Genomic DNA, 16635 nt, shown 5'->3' on the forward strand with positions numbered 1-16635 from the left:
ATACTGTATTACCAGTAGTCGGTAGTTAGTATGCCACTCTGTGGCTGTCATGGTCTCTCTTGTTTTAAAATACAACAATATGTGTTTATCTGTAATGGCTACATATTGCACAATTTTTCAGAACTTCGGACTTTCACAATTTGGCAGTGGTCATAATCAGAGTGGAAAATCAGATACAGGCAGAGGTGTCATGACTCATGTGTGAGTTACTTGCCAGGTTCTCAGTAGCCTGGCTCCAGCTCTGAATTGCTAGCCACGCCCATTAAGAAAATATGTTCTGGATAATTAAGTGAAATTAAATGAAAATGCAGACCGAGTGTCCGGCTCGGTTCTCAGAGTTGCGGATATCCAAACTTTGGCATTCCTCACCCTCTGTGTCACTTTTCATGTCCAGTGCTGTCCTTTTCCTAGTAATGTTTGTCTGTTATTGTGTTAATTGTTGCCGCCTTAGTTCTTACAGTACATCCCTTCCCCAAAAGGACCACAATAGAAACAAGCCTTCTGGCTTTTTCTCAGCTTTGAACCTTTTCTGCATTCATCTCTGCTATTTGTGAGCAGCTGAATCCCATTTCTCCAAATCAGCCACTCCTATGACTTCAGTCAGGTTAGTTAGCCCACATGACCCTGGTCCGATGACCAAACTATTTCTGCCAAGAGGAAATGTATTAATTTAACTGTGACACTGGGGCGACCCGATAGCTGAGTGGTTCGGGTGCATATCACAGAGCTCTAATGCCTGACAGAGTCAATTCCCGGCCGGACGGACCATTCGCTGCATGTCACTCCCATAAGCTACTGTTTCCTGTCTCACTACCATCAGAAATAAAGGTAAAATAAAACAATAACTTTATCAAACTGTGACATCACAATATACTGTATGACACAGAGTTCAAGTCAGGTACAGCATACCCTTGCTAGTGGGGGTCTGGGGGATATGTTACCAGTCTTCCTTCAATGCTTTCCCTGCCTACAGTGTCTTCCTCTCCACTTTCCTACTCTACTTCACTGCTAGGTTTATAATATTCCACATTAGACACCTTGCTGTTAATGAGAATGTATTTAAGTTTATTAATTGATCCTTAATTGATTCTGTCCTTTTGAAGGACAATTATATTGAAGCGTCTAATGCACCTGGAGTTGAGATGAACCTGACCATTGGCAACCTTTAAAAAACAATGCAAGGTGGTCTATGTAAAATCATTATGGCAATTAAGACAAGTTTATTTGAGAAGCACATTTCATATGCGAAGGCAATTCCAAACACTTTGCATATGGCATTAAATGGCATTTAGAGAGAAATAAATAATGATTGGATTAATAAAAAAACAATACTATTAAATTATGTTTGTAGTGTTATGAATGCTCAGTTCTTTTCTTTCTTTCTTTCTTTCTTTCTAGCTGATGGCTGCATTGGATGATGATGATTCTTCGGTATGTAGCACAGTGGACTACCAGCCGCCTGAGCCTGAGCCTGAACCAGAGGAAGAGGAAGAGGCTGAGCCAGTGGAACCAGAGTCCTGCTTCACTGACAGTATGAGCAGAACCACAATACAACAGACACAAGTTATTCTGTCCACAGTGTCTGTGGTTAACCACTCCCCCTTGAAATCACATGGGGGAGTGGTTAACCGCAGGTAATATTGTGATTAGGAGTGAAAAGCTTTATAGAAACTATTTGATTTCTGTATTGATGAAAGTAATTATGTCTGATAATGTTTCCAATAATTTCACCAAACGTGAATGCTTGCAAGTGTTCCAAAATCAAAAAAGTTATATTTGACTGCTGGGTATTAAGCAATTTCGGATAACCTGTATTGATAGGGTACAGTAATTAGACAGGAAAGGGGGAGAGAGATGGGGGAAGACATGCGGCAAAGGCAGACGGGCTCGGGACTCGAACACGCCCTCAGGCTGGATTACCGGCCTATAGGTGCCTGGACTGTTCAGCTGCGGCCCAGGCCATTTACCACAATTTTGTACTTTATTACCTCATCTACATTTTGTGGTCTAATTTAATACATTTATCAAATAGTTGAACATTGTGATTATGAAAATAACAGTTATTTGCAGCCCTAATAGTTATGTGAGATTTTGAGCGCATTATGGACAGACTTTTATTGAAACGAACGACTAATGTGGACAACATCCCTCTCCCCTCAGACTGCGTGAGGCGCTGGCCTTGTCTAACTGCGGACATCACTCAGGGTCCTGGCAAGAAATGGTGGAACCTCAGACGGACGTGCTTCACCATCGTAGAGCACGACTACTTTGAGACTTTCATCATCTTCATGATCCTCCTCAGCAGCGGAGCTCTTGTGAGTTTCGTCAGCTTCTTTGTTTTCCCATACATTGAGATTAGTTTTTTAGTCTTTTACATCTAGTGTTTAACATCTACTACCTTTCACAGGCGTTTGAAGACATACACATCGAGAGACGGCGAACTATCAAAATTATCCTTGAGTACTCCGATAAAATTTTCACCTATGTCTTTATCATTGAGATGCTCCTTAAGTGGGTGGCGTATGGCTACAAGACTTACTTCACCAATGCCTGGTGCTGGTTGGACTTCTTCATTGTGGGTGTAAGTTTTTATGCCGAGCTTTTGTTACACACATTCATGTAAAATTGACACGATACTGTTTAACTTTACCTTGGTTCATTGGTTTAAATACAAATGCTTTCAGTTTTGCATGGAATTTTCAATTTTGTATACATATTTAGTTTAACCCAAGTCAGTGTAGTAGAATAATGATTTGAAACATCACCAATCGTGAATCGTGAATCTGTTACAGTATACCTCAAGTGTCAGTGGTTAAATGGTTACTGTACTATTACATCGCAATTGTGCTGCTGCCAGCAATGCAACCTGGTTAAAGGTTTCAACCAGTAGAGGCCACTGGTAAATAGCAAATGGTGCATTACTGCATTTATATAGCACATTTATTCAAATCACTTCACAAGATAGACTTTATTGATCCCTGAGGGGAAATTCAGAGGATTCCCATAGCTCATACAGGGATACAATAAGGTTAAAAAACATCCCAAAAAGGGGGGCACATGCATTACATTCATCCAATCACACATACTGTACATTCACATACTTACTGACAGTGAAGGAAACCACAGTAACCCAGGGGGAGCTGGGGATGGAACCGTGATGCTTTCCCAAGCTACAGCTCTACCTCCTGAGACATGCAACTATAGTTTAAGACCTTTACAGCCCTTAAATAAGACATGTTTTCTTCTACAGATATCCATTATTAGTTTGGTTGCCAGCTGGATAGGCTACTCTGACCTTGGACCAATCAAATCTCTCAGAACGCTAAGGGCCCTAAGACCTCTCCGAGCACTTTCAAGATTTGAAGGAATGAGGGTAAGTAATAGGCTATAAACCCAAATTTGCCATAATATTATGCACACATTATGCACAATACTACTGAGTACAGTGCCATAAAACTTGTATAATCTGCATACCATAATCGACTGGCTTTTCCTTACCATGATTGCAGACTGCATGTTTACACCTGGCTGGGTGGAATATAACATTTGGGTGAGGTAAGGGCACTTTGATGTTTTGAAGGAACAGACTGTTAACTGGTGGCCATGGTTGTCACTGACTATGGCTCACAATGTATACTTGACATTACTGCTGACTGATCAAAGTTTCCAAACCAAACCATGATTTGTTTGATTTTTGAGCCATTGGATTAAGTTACATTGCCATGGTATTGTGTTTTAATGAAATTATAAAGGATGGATTGATTTGAAAAGGTAATAAAACAATAGTCCCTGGAGAAAATGTAATGAAATGTCCATAACTTCCAAAACTGTCCAAAACTGCTAAATGATAAATGTTTTTTTTAGACAGCATTGACTCAAGTATTTAGGAAATGTTTGTAATGTGTTAATAACTTTCAAAGGAAACATGGAATCTTCCACCTCAATATAGATGCATGCCAGCCTTGAGGCCCTAGGAGTGGGCCTCAAAAGCAGGGATGTCACAGTTACAGTTGTTATTCAATTTTCACGAGGGTCACTTACTGCTGGAAGCAAAATGTTGGTTTGGCATGTTCTGCAAGACTGTGGTAAAACAATATAATATCATTGCTATTGGGAGGAACCACCTAACTCCATAAATCAGTGCTATTGAACACCCTTTACATCTGTGTATTGTTTCGAAAATATTGAACCAATGAAAAGTAGTAAAAAGCACTTGGGACAAAACCTCTTAACTCCATTGGACCCTCAAACTGTCTGCTAAAACAGCTCTCCCCCTCTCATGGATGTAATTGACAATATATAAAGTCACAACACCAACTTTGATGAGATGAGGCAGTATTGCTTTGTTTTCAAAATTAACATTTTGGAGTTACCGGTAAGTGGTTTCTTCCCAACAGCATAGCTATAACAAGATAATAATAACCATAATAATAATTATACATTTTAAAGTTTTATGGGAGGTGATTTGTATGCCTTTATTGATGGTACAATAGGTCGACAGGAAGGTGGTAGGGGGCTTTGGGGTTATATTCTATATGAAAATTGGGCATTAGAGAAAAAGAAAATTCACCATAATGACTGACGAATGACATGCTCCAAGTGTTATGACTGGGCTTTTGCAAATTCAGGTTGAAATCATTCTTATTTTTGTGAAAAGGGGAATTAACTTTATTAAATTTAAAAGGATGAATACAAATGATAATACCGGTAATTATGGACTTTTGATGAAAGTGGGACATTTATGTTTTCCCAGTTTGCTACTCTATCCCAGTATGCGGCTCCCTTCAGTTAGTGCCACCCTGTGGACACAGTTGACTACTGGTAAATGAAAACTGTTGTCTGCTGTGCAGGTGGTGGTGAACGCTCTCGTTGGAGCCATTCCCTCCATCTTCAACGTGCTGCTGGTGTGTCTCATCTTCTGGCTCATCTTCAGCATCATGGGGGTCAACCTGTTTGCTGGAAAGTTCTATCGCTGCGTCAACACCACGACAGATGAGCTGTTCCCCATGAGTGAGGTGAACAACTTCAGTGACTGCATGGCCCTCAAAGAGGCCACACAGCAGGCCCACTGGACCAACGTCAAGGTCAACTATGACAACGTTGGATTGGGGTACCTATCTTTACTTCAAGTGGTGAGGAAGACTGTTTTCACCAATATATACTTGTGCATACACAATGTATGTTCACTCTGTGGAGCATCCCTTTCTTGTTATTATGTTCTAAACAGCAAATTCATGTATGACAATAAAATGTAACTTGAGATAGACCTACACAGTTAAGTCCTCAATGTAACCATTTAGTAACATTTATGTGTACCGTAGATACATTTTCATTTAAATGTGTTATTTATTTGCAGTCAACATTCAAAGGCTGGATGGATATAATGTACGCTGCTGTGGACTCGCGAGAGGTGAGTGTTTAAAGCTGTCAGCATATTGGTGTATTTGACATCTAAATGGATTTGATATATTATACATTATGCAAGGGATAATGAATAGCTAGGTGGTCATTGTTGTCTATCACTGACAGCGTGATTAGCCACCGACGCGGAGTGGCGGTGGCTTCATTATCCCGCTTATTAAAATGCTACTTAATACATAAATTAATACATTTACCCAAAGATTTTTTTTTAAACTTTAGGTGGGGGAGCAGCCTTCATATGAGATCAACCTTTACATGTACATGTACTTTGTCATCTTCATTATCTTTGGCTCGTTCTTCACACTAAATCTCTTCATCGGTGTCATAATTGACAATTTCAACCAGCAGAAGAATAAGATGAGTGCCATATACTGTTTGAATTAAGAATTACATTATTTTGAAATTAGAGGTCTTCATGGGTCCGAAATGATGGACCTGAACCCTAATGGACCTCTGAAATTCGTTCCGAGATCCAATTGATTATGGGATATTATTACAGAACCTCAGGTTTTTGGTTCGGGTGGACCCTTGAAGACCTAGCAATATCATGTTGCTGTGTACATTACACCCATAATTCAATTTTAAATACTGACTGTATATAATGACTATACATTTCTTTGGGTTATCCCTTCACGGAGATAAAGACCTCTTCATGACTGAGGAACAAAAGAAATACTATGATGCCATGAAGAAACTTGGTTCCAAGAAGCCAGTGAAACCCATCCCACGACCAACAGTAGGTTACAGCCTCATTCTGTAGAGATAAAGATAAAGTACAGTGAGTCGGCCATTATTGCATAATAAACCCAGATGATGCAGGACCAATGTGACTTTGCAACAATGCCGAGTCAGGCTACTGCATTGTCCCACATTTATTTATTTGCTTACGATTATCAACATTTTAGGAAGGACTGTCCATTCAAGTATATGCATCCATTTATTTTATTTTGAAAACAAAATGCCTGCGGTCAGATCAATCAACAGAGGCAGAATAGTGATTTGTCATCCAAATAACACAGATCACAGAATACTCCAAATACAATTATACAGGTACTTGCATGGGCACAGCCCATACAGAGTTATGATTCATTATACTAGACACTAAGGTTTAAAAGTACACAAATGTGTTTCTGAAAGCAACAGACACTTGATTCAGCACTACCTCGTTTTATATGGCAATGCCCCAAACCAGTGTTTATAGCCAGATAAAATACATGAGGGCAGCTGTTCAGTGGAATTCAGAGGTAGGCTGGAATACTGTGTATTCCGACTCTGCCCCATCACTGTGATTGGCTAATCGCATAGCTCCTGTTCATCATGTTGTCTTAAACCAGGGCACACTGTCAACACATAATAATTATCATCATACTATAATTAACTCAATGAATGTCTGTGTGTCAGAAACACTGCCATATCTCCTCACTGCCTGCACCAATCGCTCCCACTTTTCACACAGACATTGACCATAATAATATAATAGTATTAGTGAATACGAATTTATTAGTGAATTAAATATTCCCATCCACTTACATGAGAAAATGTAAGTGGATAGTATTTTTCTCTCAGAAACCGTCTGAGTTACAGTTACAACACTTGTTCATAATAATAATATAAAGTAATGTAATGAGTAATTACATCAGTCGACGTCATGGTGGCGCTATAACAGCCCACTTTACATTTCGCCTTATAACTCTTGAATCGTAGGTCGTAAAATAAAAAATTCTATCACAGGATAGATTTTCCGCCATTTAGAAATTTCTTTAAAACACACATTTTGCTCTTCCACCTACAGCTTTTGTGCAAATCTCACAAAAATCGTTACACACGATCTCTGGACCTATCCGATGAAAACGTCACAGCCATAGTCCGTATCGTTCGGCTGTAATCGTCGTCCAAAGGTAGTGGGGGGGGGGGGGAACGTTGTTGCAAAAACATGCTTTTGGGGAGATAAAGCACTAAACGTTTGTTTTAAGATATTTTATTTTTGCGGCTTACGCCTTTTTATTGGTTTTTGAAGGGACAGACAGTAGGCTGACAGGAAACGGGAGAGAGATGGGGGGATGACATGCAGTAAAGGCCGTGTCGGGCTCGGGAGTCGAACCCGCGGCACACTGCGACTGGATTACCAGTCGGGTGCCCAGACGGTTACGCCACCGCCTGGGCCGCACTAAACGTTTGTTGCAAAAACATGCTTTTGGGGTGATAAAGCGCACGCTTCTGGCGAAAGCAGCTAATCCACAAGCTCACAACATCACGGGTTGCAAAAGCCATGAGTTTTCTCAAGCCAGAGCTCAGAATTGTGCACATTTTGGATGCAAATGCACCTACAATTTGATCTGTGCGACTCACAAAATACATTTGGGAGTACCTGTGCGACTGACTGTCCATAGTTTCTGTGGTGCATGTCAAACTTTTCAAATGGGGGTCTGTGGGCTAGTGTAAATGTTGCAGTCCTTGCCATGAACATATTTCCTTACCATGCATTTGTACGAATACTTTCAAGTTATAGTGCTGTTTTTATTCATTAAAAGAACACACAAATATATTATACAAGTTAAAATGAACGGCAATTAAAGATATTTATGGGGGGGAAATATCTGGTGTAAGGACTAGTATATGTAATAATAATAATAATAATATATAATTATATTTTCACACCTGAGCTCTAGCTCAGTTGTGTATGAAACACACATTGCTACAATGTGTGTCTCAAACACTTTAGACTTTGACTTTAGTCCATTTTGAAAGTCAATAACATGAATGTGTTTCTCTCTCACGTCTGAAGAACCCAATCCTGGGAGTCGTTTATGACTTCATCAGTCTACAGATGTTTGACATCTTCATCATGGTCCTCATTTGCCTCAACATGGTGACCATGATGGTGGAGACGGACAACCAAAGTGCAGAGACAGAGGAGTTCCTCTTTAAAATCAACCTTGCCTTCATCATTGTCTTCACCGGAGAGTGCGTATTGAAGATGTTTGCCCTGCGACAATACTTCTTTACCATTGGATGGAACGTTTTTGACTTTGTCGTGGTCATCTTGTCTATATGCGGTATGTTTCAGGGAATACAGTTCAGAATTTTAGAATTCTACTTTAATGATGGTAAGGAGGAAAATACATACAGTTCCTAACTGCTGTGCTTTTCATTTCATTTCAGGGTTATTGCTTGCTGATATCATAGAGAAGTATTTTGTGTCTCCCACTCTGTTCAGAGTGATCCGACTGGCCAGAATAGGCAGGATTCTGCGCCTCATCAAAGGAGCCAAGGGTATTCGGACACTGATGTTTGCTCTGATGATGTCTCTTCCTGCCTTATTCAATATCGGCCTCCTACTATTCTTGATCATGTTTATCTGGTCCATTTTTGGCATGTCCAACTTTGCCTATGTCAAGAAGCAGGCCGGCATAGACGACATGTTTAATTTTGAGACGTTTGGCGGCAGCCTCGTCTGCCTGTTTCAAGTTACGACATCAGCGGGATGGGACGGCCTTTTGCTCCCCATCATGAACACGGAATATCCGGACTGTGATCCAGATTTTGAGAACCCTGGCTCGGACGTGAAGGGAAATTGCGGCAACCCAGGGATGGGCATGATGTTCTTCTGCAGCTACCTCATCATCTCCTTCTTGGTGGTGGTTAACATGTATATCGCCATCATCTTGGAGAACTTCAATGTGGCCCAGGAGGAGAGCGGTGACGCACTGTGCGAGGAAGACTTCGACATGTTCTACGAGACCTGGGAAAAGTTTGACCTGGAGGGCACCCAGTTCATCCACTACTTGCAGATTTCCAATTTCTGCGACGCGCTGCAGGCGCCGCTGAGGGTGGCCAAGCCCAACCGGCTCCGTCTGATCGCAATGGACATGCCCCTTGTGATCGGGGACAGGATTCACTGCCTGGACATCTTGGCGGCCGTCTGTCAGATGGTCCTGGGAGACACTGTGGAGATGGCAGCGATGAGGGAGAGCATCCAGGTCTCTTTCATCTTGAACAACCCCACCTCAGACTCATTTGCGCCCATCACCACGACTCTATGCCACAAAGAGCAGGAGTGGGCTGCCGTGGTCATCCAGAGGGCCTACCGCAAGCGTCTGCTCAAACGCTCCATACGTCATGCCTCCTTCATTCGCCGCTCCAAAAGGTTGAAGAGGATGGATGAGGATGCGCCGGAAACAGAGGGCCTGCTGGCACGGAAAATGGAAATGTTCTATGGGAGCATGGCGGACCTTGCAGAAGAGATGGATCAGGCTTCGTTACGAGGGCCACAGTGCCCGGGCCATGTTGATCCAGAGACTCTGTCACACGATACTGGGTCCCCGAATGGGGCAGAACCGCTTGGGCCGAATCTCATGGTTGTGCCTGTAGAGGTCACCAATGAGGTCATGCTACACTCTGCCCCCCACCGACAGCTCTCTACCTTGCAGGGATACTTACGAGAAACGGTTGTATAACACACAGTACAAGGAAATTCACTGTGTATCCCTCTGTTTGAAGAAACTTCAATAATTCCTGTTGTGTTCTTCCCCCAAGTGATCCAGAAATTATGAATTGGCCTGAGAGAAGTATAAAAATCTAATTATAACTGTAATTTTCTTCTCTCCTAATTACAATGTCAAAATTATCACAATGTATGCACAGAATTTTCTTCTCTCCTAATTAGCCTACAATGCAAATATTATCACAATATATCCACCGCCAAATGTGAATGGATGGGGCTGGTAGAAGCAGCATTCATCTTGATTAAGTAGGTCAGAGTGACTTTTGTCTTTATCAGCCCAAGGAGGGTGTCATTGCTGAGGTGGAGCCCCATCATCTTGCAGTACTTAATGCATGTTGTAGATACCCCAGCTATGCTACAGGGATTGAACCCATGTGGTTTAAAGCAAGTACTCCACCGACTGAGCTACCCGGACATTAGCTTTGTCCGTGTGTGAGTGCGTGTGTTTGTGTGTGTGTGTGTGTGTGTGTGTGTGTGTGTGTGTGTGTGTGTGTGTGTGTGTACGAGCGCACACTTGTGTGCATGGGGACACATTACAATGTCTTGTTTGATAGATGCCATCCCGATTCCCATTCATTCAGCATACTGTATATTCTGCCATAGTTTTCAGTTTTTCTTTGTCATTAGACTATTGTCTAAAGAACAATCTGAATATCACACGGGGGAAAAAAACACGAATTAGCTTTTAATGTCTTCTTTTTCAACAAAATTTTGTAATGATTAAAAATCACACTTCACCACATACTTAAATACCCAGTTGAAAATGCTGAGTCACTTAAATAAAAGGAAGCAAATTCCTGCCTACTTAAAGTCACTTTTATATGGAATCACATGTAGAGGATATTGCATAGAAAATGTTATTGTTTTCTTCTATAAAAGTATTAATTTAGTAGTGTATATGCAATTTTATCTAAAGTATATGCTAGTACTAATGTATTATCCCAGTCCACCAATGAATCCCTGATCTCTATTTACCCGACAAAACTTTATTGACAGAGCAGCCTATGCTAATTCTGAAAAACCCACTTTAAATTGCACTAGTAATATCCACCTACAGGTCACTTTCAAACAGTTTGTAACTGATACACTTTAGTCTTTACCAGCTCTAACTTGATTTAATGTCTGTATGACCAATAACATATCCTATTTGTGGTTACTTTGTCATGCAAACTCAAAATCATGGATCCCACATCAATATCCACTTCCGCAAAGCGAGCAGTCTCTTCTTATTTTCATTTTCAGGTTTAGTGTAACTGTTAAACTCTATTATGTTATGTTTACATTAGCATATTTGTGTGACAGAATAAGTAAGCTATCGGATGTCTGTCCTAAATGTTTTGTCTATAGAATAATGTATGTAACATTTCATATTTGCAACACATTTACCTAAACTGTATAATGTTGAAATATACTACAAAGGTTCAACTCTTATTATTATAGGACCCTTACCACTCTCTCATTAACCATTGCCTATAGTCCATTGGTTCTCAAAGATTTTCATGTCAAGGACACCCAGATTGATAGATACTAGGCCGCAGACCCCATTTGGAAAGATTTTGTGCCAAGGACTCCCATAAAAGAGTATTCTGTAGTATACAGAATTCTTATTCTACAACCGTCTACTGTAGGTGAGGAGATCACAGTGGAGAGAGTAAAACTTGTGATTTGAATAGTCAATACACAGTCTGGTCACCAGGCTGTGTATCACTGAAGGGTTCGGGAATCCTTTGGGGTCCCCTGACCTCACTTTGAGAACCACTGCTATAGGAAATTGGAGCTATAATTTCAAGTCTGTTTCTTGAATGAAAAGCAATTTTACTTTTACTGTTGTGCAAGTCTTAAATTGTTTCAATGTCTTACCTTGCAAAATACAAGTGAACGGCATAAGCACTTTCACAGTTGTATAGATCTTATGTATATTCATGTACATGGGTTATGACCTTTCAGACTGAAACACAATAGAGTATGCCTACTTGCATAGCCTACCTTGTTTGTGTGTTTCACTGCAAATTCACTGCAAATTCCTGGAAAACAAAAAGAAGAATGTATCAATTAACTGCAAGGGCTCTCTTTGTCTTATGATGCCATAAAATGGCTGTTATTCCTATCAAAGTGTTTGAGACCCAAAGAGATTCTACTTGAGATTGTCAATGCTGCAGTACGATCATGTAAATGAAAATATGCACCTTTGTTTACCTTTTTTTTTATCTGGCGAGGCACACAATGCTTCACTGGTCTGGTACACCCACAATCAATTTTGCCTGTACATACATTGTACATTTTGTTCAAGTTTTACTTCTTTACTACTTTTTTTCCTTCTTTTTTCCCCCTTCTCTATATTGTATATAAATCATTTTATTATTAAGAAATACCTTATGTTGTTAGAATAAAACAGTTACATTACTAGTAGGGAATGTGAATGGTCTTTTTTGTATGTTGGTGGTGAACATGTTGCAGCTGATGCCCATGCGCTGATGCCCAGCACAGCCAATGTGGTGAAGAAGTTCCCCAGTTCAAATATGGTTATTTTGAAGTCCACCGACCGGGAATAATGTTTATAGCTATCTAGCTATATATCTCGTGTTGTGTTTATACGTTTGGGCAACTCCAAAGCAAACTCCACATGCCCCAACATTTTATTTAGCTGCCATAGTGTCACCCGCTTACTCCTGTGTCGGATCGGTGGTTAGACTGGCATATTCGCCGATACCGATATGACCCGATAATATATGACCAAATAAGGGCCGATCCGATACTTTTACGATACTGATACAGTATCGGGACATCTCTAGTATTATTTTTGGTCTGTTGACAGTACAGTGAAAATGCCAGATTTGAGTACAGTACAGTACCTTATTGGGGGCAGATACATATGCAAGTAGTCATGCTGTTTGGATCTTAATACAATCTGACAAATGAAAGCGGTGCTTTATGGAGAATAAGGGACAGAGAAGGTATTTGGGAAAGAGGGTGTTTCAGACCATCTCTTGTGCCGTCTTATTGTATGGCCGGGGGTGGGACTTGAGTCTGTTGCTGCCTGCATGCCTTAGTTGAAGTTTCATGCAGCATGTCTGCATGTGCCACACCCATGTTTCTGCCAGGGCGAGGGTATAAGCTGCCTCTTGTTGGAGGCCGGCTAGAGATATTCCATTCGACTGGCACAGAATTAATATATTTAACCGTATATAACAGTTTTATTAAATTCATTTGGAAACATGTTATATGTTCTCTTGGCATGAATATTTATTATTGCTTTCTTAGCAATATATTTACTCTGCCACTTTACTGTGTGGGGTTCAATACTCTGACCTGCCCCTTGATAATGAATGAGGTTTCTTGGCCAACTTCATATTTCTGCGTCTCCAATAACATCCACCAGAGGGTGCACACATACAATGTATAGGCACCAAGGGGAAGGCGAAATGTGATGACATGGTTTTAAATTAGTTAAATGTTTGTTTGTCGAGACAACGGCTTTCTTTGAGATGATATGGTAATATTTGACCAGCAGTCAAGATTTGGTAACTATAGGCTAGTAGGTAGGCAGTAGGCTATATTAAGTAAAATATTTATTGAGTAGGCCTGGTGCATGACGAAGACGCACCTGCACATTGCTCATGGGCGTTTCGGTGGGGGCCTATCTCAAGTTTGTGTCAACATATAACAGTGAAATAACGACTTATTTCTTTAAGGGAAACAGAGATGTCTGTAGCGTGGTGAATTAGAAAAATGTCTTCAACAGTCATGGAGCCTCCACTGACAGCAGATCAACTTACCATTATTGTGACTTCAGGTGAGTGAAATGTGATAAATTGCCTTTTGTGTCAGTTTTCACAGAAACCAACTCTATGCTGCACATATAGCTAGGCTACCAGGGAAATCCAATTAAACATGATCTTATAGTTATCGGTATTAAAATTTGTGATTTCTTTGTACAAAAAAAGGTATTAATTTGAAAGGAAATGGGCCTAGCCTAAACTTTTTTATTCGTTTTTTTGTTTTCTTTCTTTCTTTTACAAGTTTGCACTGTTGCTCTCCTCCTCCAGTGTCGTGCATGGTCTTCTTCATAGTGATTCTAATGCTGCTGGTGGCCCTTTATAGAAAGGAACCTTTCTGCTGCAGAGATGGACTCTTCTGTGGCTCTCACTGTACAGTAAGAAAAACCACCAAGACACCAAATAAAATAAAGCTATCTTCACAAGCTTATTGCTTAATATGGGATTATTAATTATTAATATGCAGCTTATGCATGCTTGAATAGTATTCACACAAATATATCCTATAGAAAGTGTGATTTGATCAAATATATAATAATAAATATGTAACATAGCTTAAACAATCTGTTTACTTTTTAGCTCTGATATAACAACATTATGTTTACATGGAGGATATTTCTATTCTTTCACCTGCAAAATTAAGAAATCACACATTTTGCATGCTAATTGATGCAATAGCCTATACCTGAAGATACTGTCTTTTTTTTACCATTAAGTATGAAAATGTCATAAAAGGTCCTCAACTACAGCACAGTAGGCGGTGGCTCAGGGGTAGAGTGGCTGGATGGCAACCGCAAGGTTGCCAGTTCGAACCTGGGCTCACCCAGAGTTGGTGTCAAAGTGTCCTTGAGCAAGACGCTGAAGCCCTAATTGCTCCTGATGTGCTGGTTGGTGCCTTGCATGGTTTCCACCGCCATCGGTGTGTGAATGTGTGTGTGAATGGGTGAATGTAATGTACAATCTATGTAAAGCGCCTTGGATAAAGGCGCTATATAAATGCACCATTTACCACAGTGACGTGTCAAATTTATATGAACATGTATGATAACAATGATTCACAGCATTTAATTACATTGATAAAAGGCAATGTTAAACATTTTGTAAATATAAACAGAATGCATGCATGTGGAAAGCGTTGTTTGTTCAAACCAATATGAACAAGTCAGCCTTTGAGCATGCTTGTTTATATTTACACAATATTTAAATATTTGACATGTCCATTTATCAATGTTATTAATGTAATTATCCCCAAACCTTGGATAATAAAAATATGAATAGTATTGAGCCTGCTCTATTCACATGTGCTGTTCCCAATGACAAATGAAAATGGATGAAGCCATTTGATTTTCAGCAGTTTAAGTTTGAACAATTGCTTTGGCCAGTCAGTCATTGCACTTATACATAGTACAATCATTAGGCTAGTGTTCATTTCACTCAGAGTGTGCAGATGGAATGCAAGGGATCATTCCATCTGCGTTTGATTATCACTGGGATTTCACTGTGTAGGATTCTCCTCCACAGTATCACAGCAGGCATTCTTTGGTGGGCTGTCCATATGATGAGCATAGTGCTGCCATTCACCAGGGGACACCTGGAACTCAGGTAAACAGTTAACTTCTTTACCACACTATCTACAGTAAATATGTTTAGCCAAAAATAGGGATGCACTGATTCATTATAGCATTATAGGCTATATCCCGTTGATGTTCAGTGTTCACACTTGACATTCACATTTTCATGTGAAAGGTTAGTGTCAGAACTTGAGGGAGTGGAATGATGTATGTACATAATGCAGCTTCCAGGCAGGCCGTTTCTCATTGGAAAGCCAAACCACTACCACCTGGACGGACCTCCTCCGCGGCTCCCTTCCTACGAGAGTGTCCGTAAAAAGGACAGACAGAGACGGATCCACTGGATGATTGCACAGCGCTTTGGTCTCGACAGATCCCACACTGAGTGTGAGGTGAGTCATTATGTAGAACTGGCGTACAGTAACGAAAAGCATGCACTTTTTAAATACTTTTTAAGCATTTTTTTAAAGCAAGTACTTTAACTCAAGTACATATTGCAAGTTGCACTTGTAGTAATATTATTTGACCAGGAATATATACTTAACTCAACTCAAGTATAGGAGTTGAGTAGCCTACCACTAACTAGAGACATTCTGATCATACCACATCAGCACACAAATCCTTGTTACGTTAACTCAGAAGAGTAGTATGAATATAGCCTCACTGGTCCATTTGTATGCTCTTCTACGATAAATAAAATAAAAACACTATGATTTTGACCACACAAACCCCAGGTGACTTTGTTTCTAGATATGTAGTAAAAGTAGTTATACCAGTTCCTGTATTCAAAATACAAAAGTACAAAGGTATTTACATCATAATGTACTTAAAGCAGCGAAAGTAAAATAATTCCCATCTGAGAATCATTAAAATACAGCAATTAAAATACAAAACTAGATAAAGTGCCACTCAGGGCTCAGGGCTCCACCAGGACAGGTCAGGTTGTGGCCTCCTGGGGATAGGCCAATGTGAAAAGGGTGGGATATATTCCTCAGCCTAGTAGGAAAGTCTGTGAAAAATGTCACGTAAATTGCACGCTGCGTTCATGATTTGAGGCTTTTTGTTCAAAACGGGCCAATCCTGCAAACTTTGGAAACCAATGTTAGCCAATTAGGATGAAATATCGGACAGATCCGTCTTGAAAACATGACTATAGAGATAGTGTGTAACGATTTGCGGTATTTTTGGACAGAATCTGGAGGAGTAATATAAAAAAATGTGTAGTAGGCCTCCTGGTGGTGCAGGCCGTTCTGGAATATTTGTGGCAGAGGTGTTGGCATCCAGGGAGTGTGTGTGCAAAATTTGGCATCGACCGGGTTAACAGTGCCGGATATTAGCTGGTAAAAGACGGACGCACACACAC

General features: G+C 40.3%; 1 protein-coding gene across 3 annotated transcripts in view; it reads left to right on the forward strand.

Annotated features, from left to right (window-relative positions):
- LOC308333235 (sodium channel protein type 4 subunit alpha A-like) overlaps positions 1–12334 on the forward strand; it is a 41120-nt gene extending 28786 nt beyond the window's left edge. For 2 of the 3 annotated variants that reach the window (XM_080789475.1, XM_080789476.1), the window contains 10 exons: positions 1399–1531; positions 2161–2315; positions 2408–2581; positions 3251–3373; positions 4851–5132; positions 5357–5410; positions 5641–5782; positions 6060–6157; positions 8207–8477; positions 8584–12334. In XM_080789475.1, the coding sequence (XP_080645601.1) occupies positions 1399–1531; positions 2161–2315; positions 2408–2581; positions 3251–3373; positions 4851–5132; positions 5357–5410; positions 5641–5782; positions 6060–6157; positions 8207–8477; positions 8584–9878 (2727 nt within the window). In that variant the 3' untranslated portion in view covers positions 9879–12334. The remainder of the gene's footprint in view (positions 1–1398; positions 1532–2160; positions 2316–2407; positions 2582–3250; positions 3374–4850; positions 5133–5356; positions 5411–5640; positions 5783–6059; positions 6158–8206; positions 8478–8583) is intronic. The other variant, XR_013965784.1, reaches the window with a different exon arrangement.
- Positions 12335–16635: the final 4301 nt, after the last annotated feature.

Source organism: Protomyctophum bolini, assembly GCF_963924005.1.
Source record: "Protomyctophum bolini genome assembly, chromosome: 18".
NCBI lineage: Eukaryota > Metazoa > Chordata > Actinopteri > Myctophiformes > Myctophidae > Protomyctophum > Protomyctophum bolini.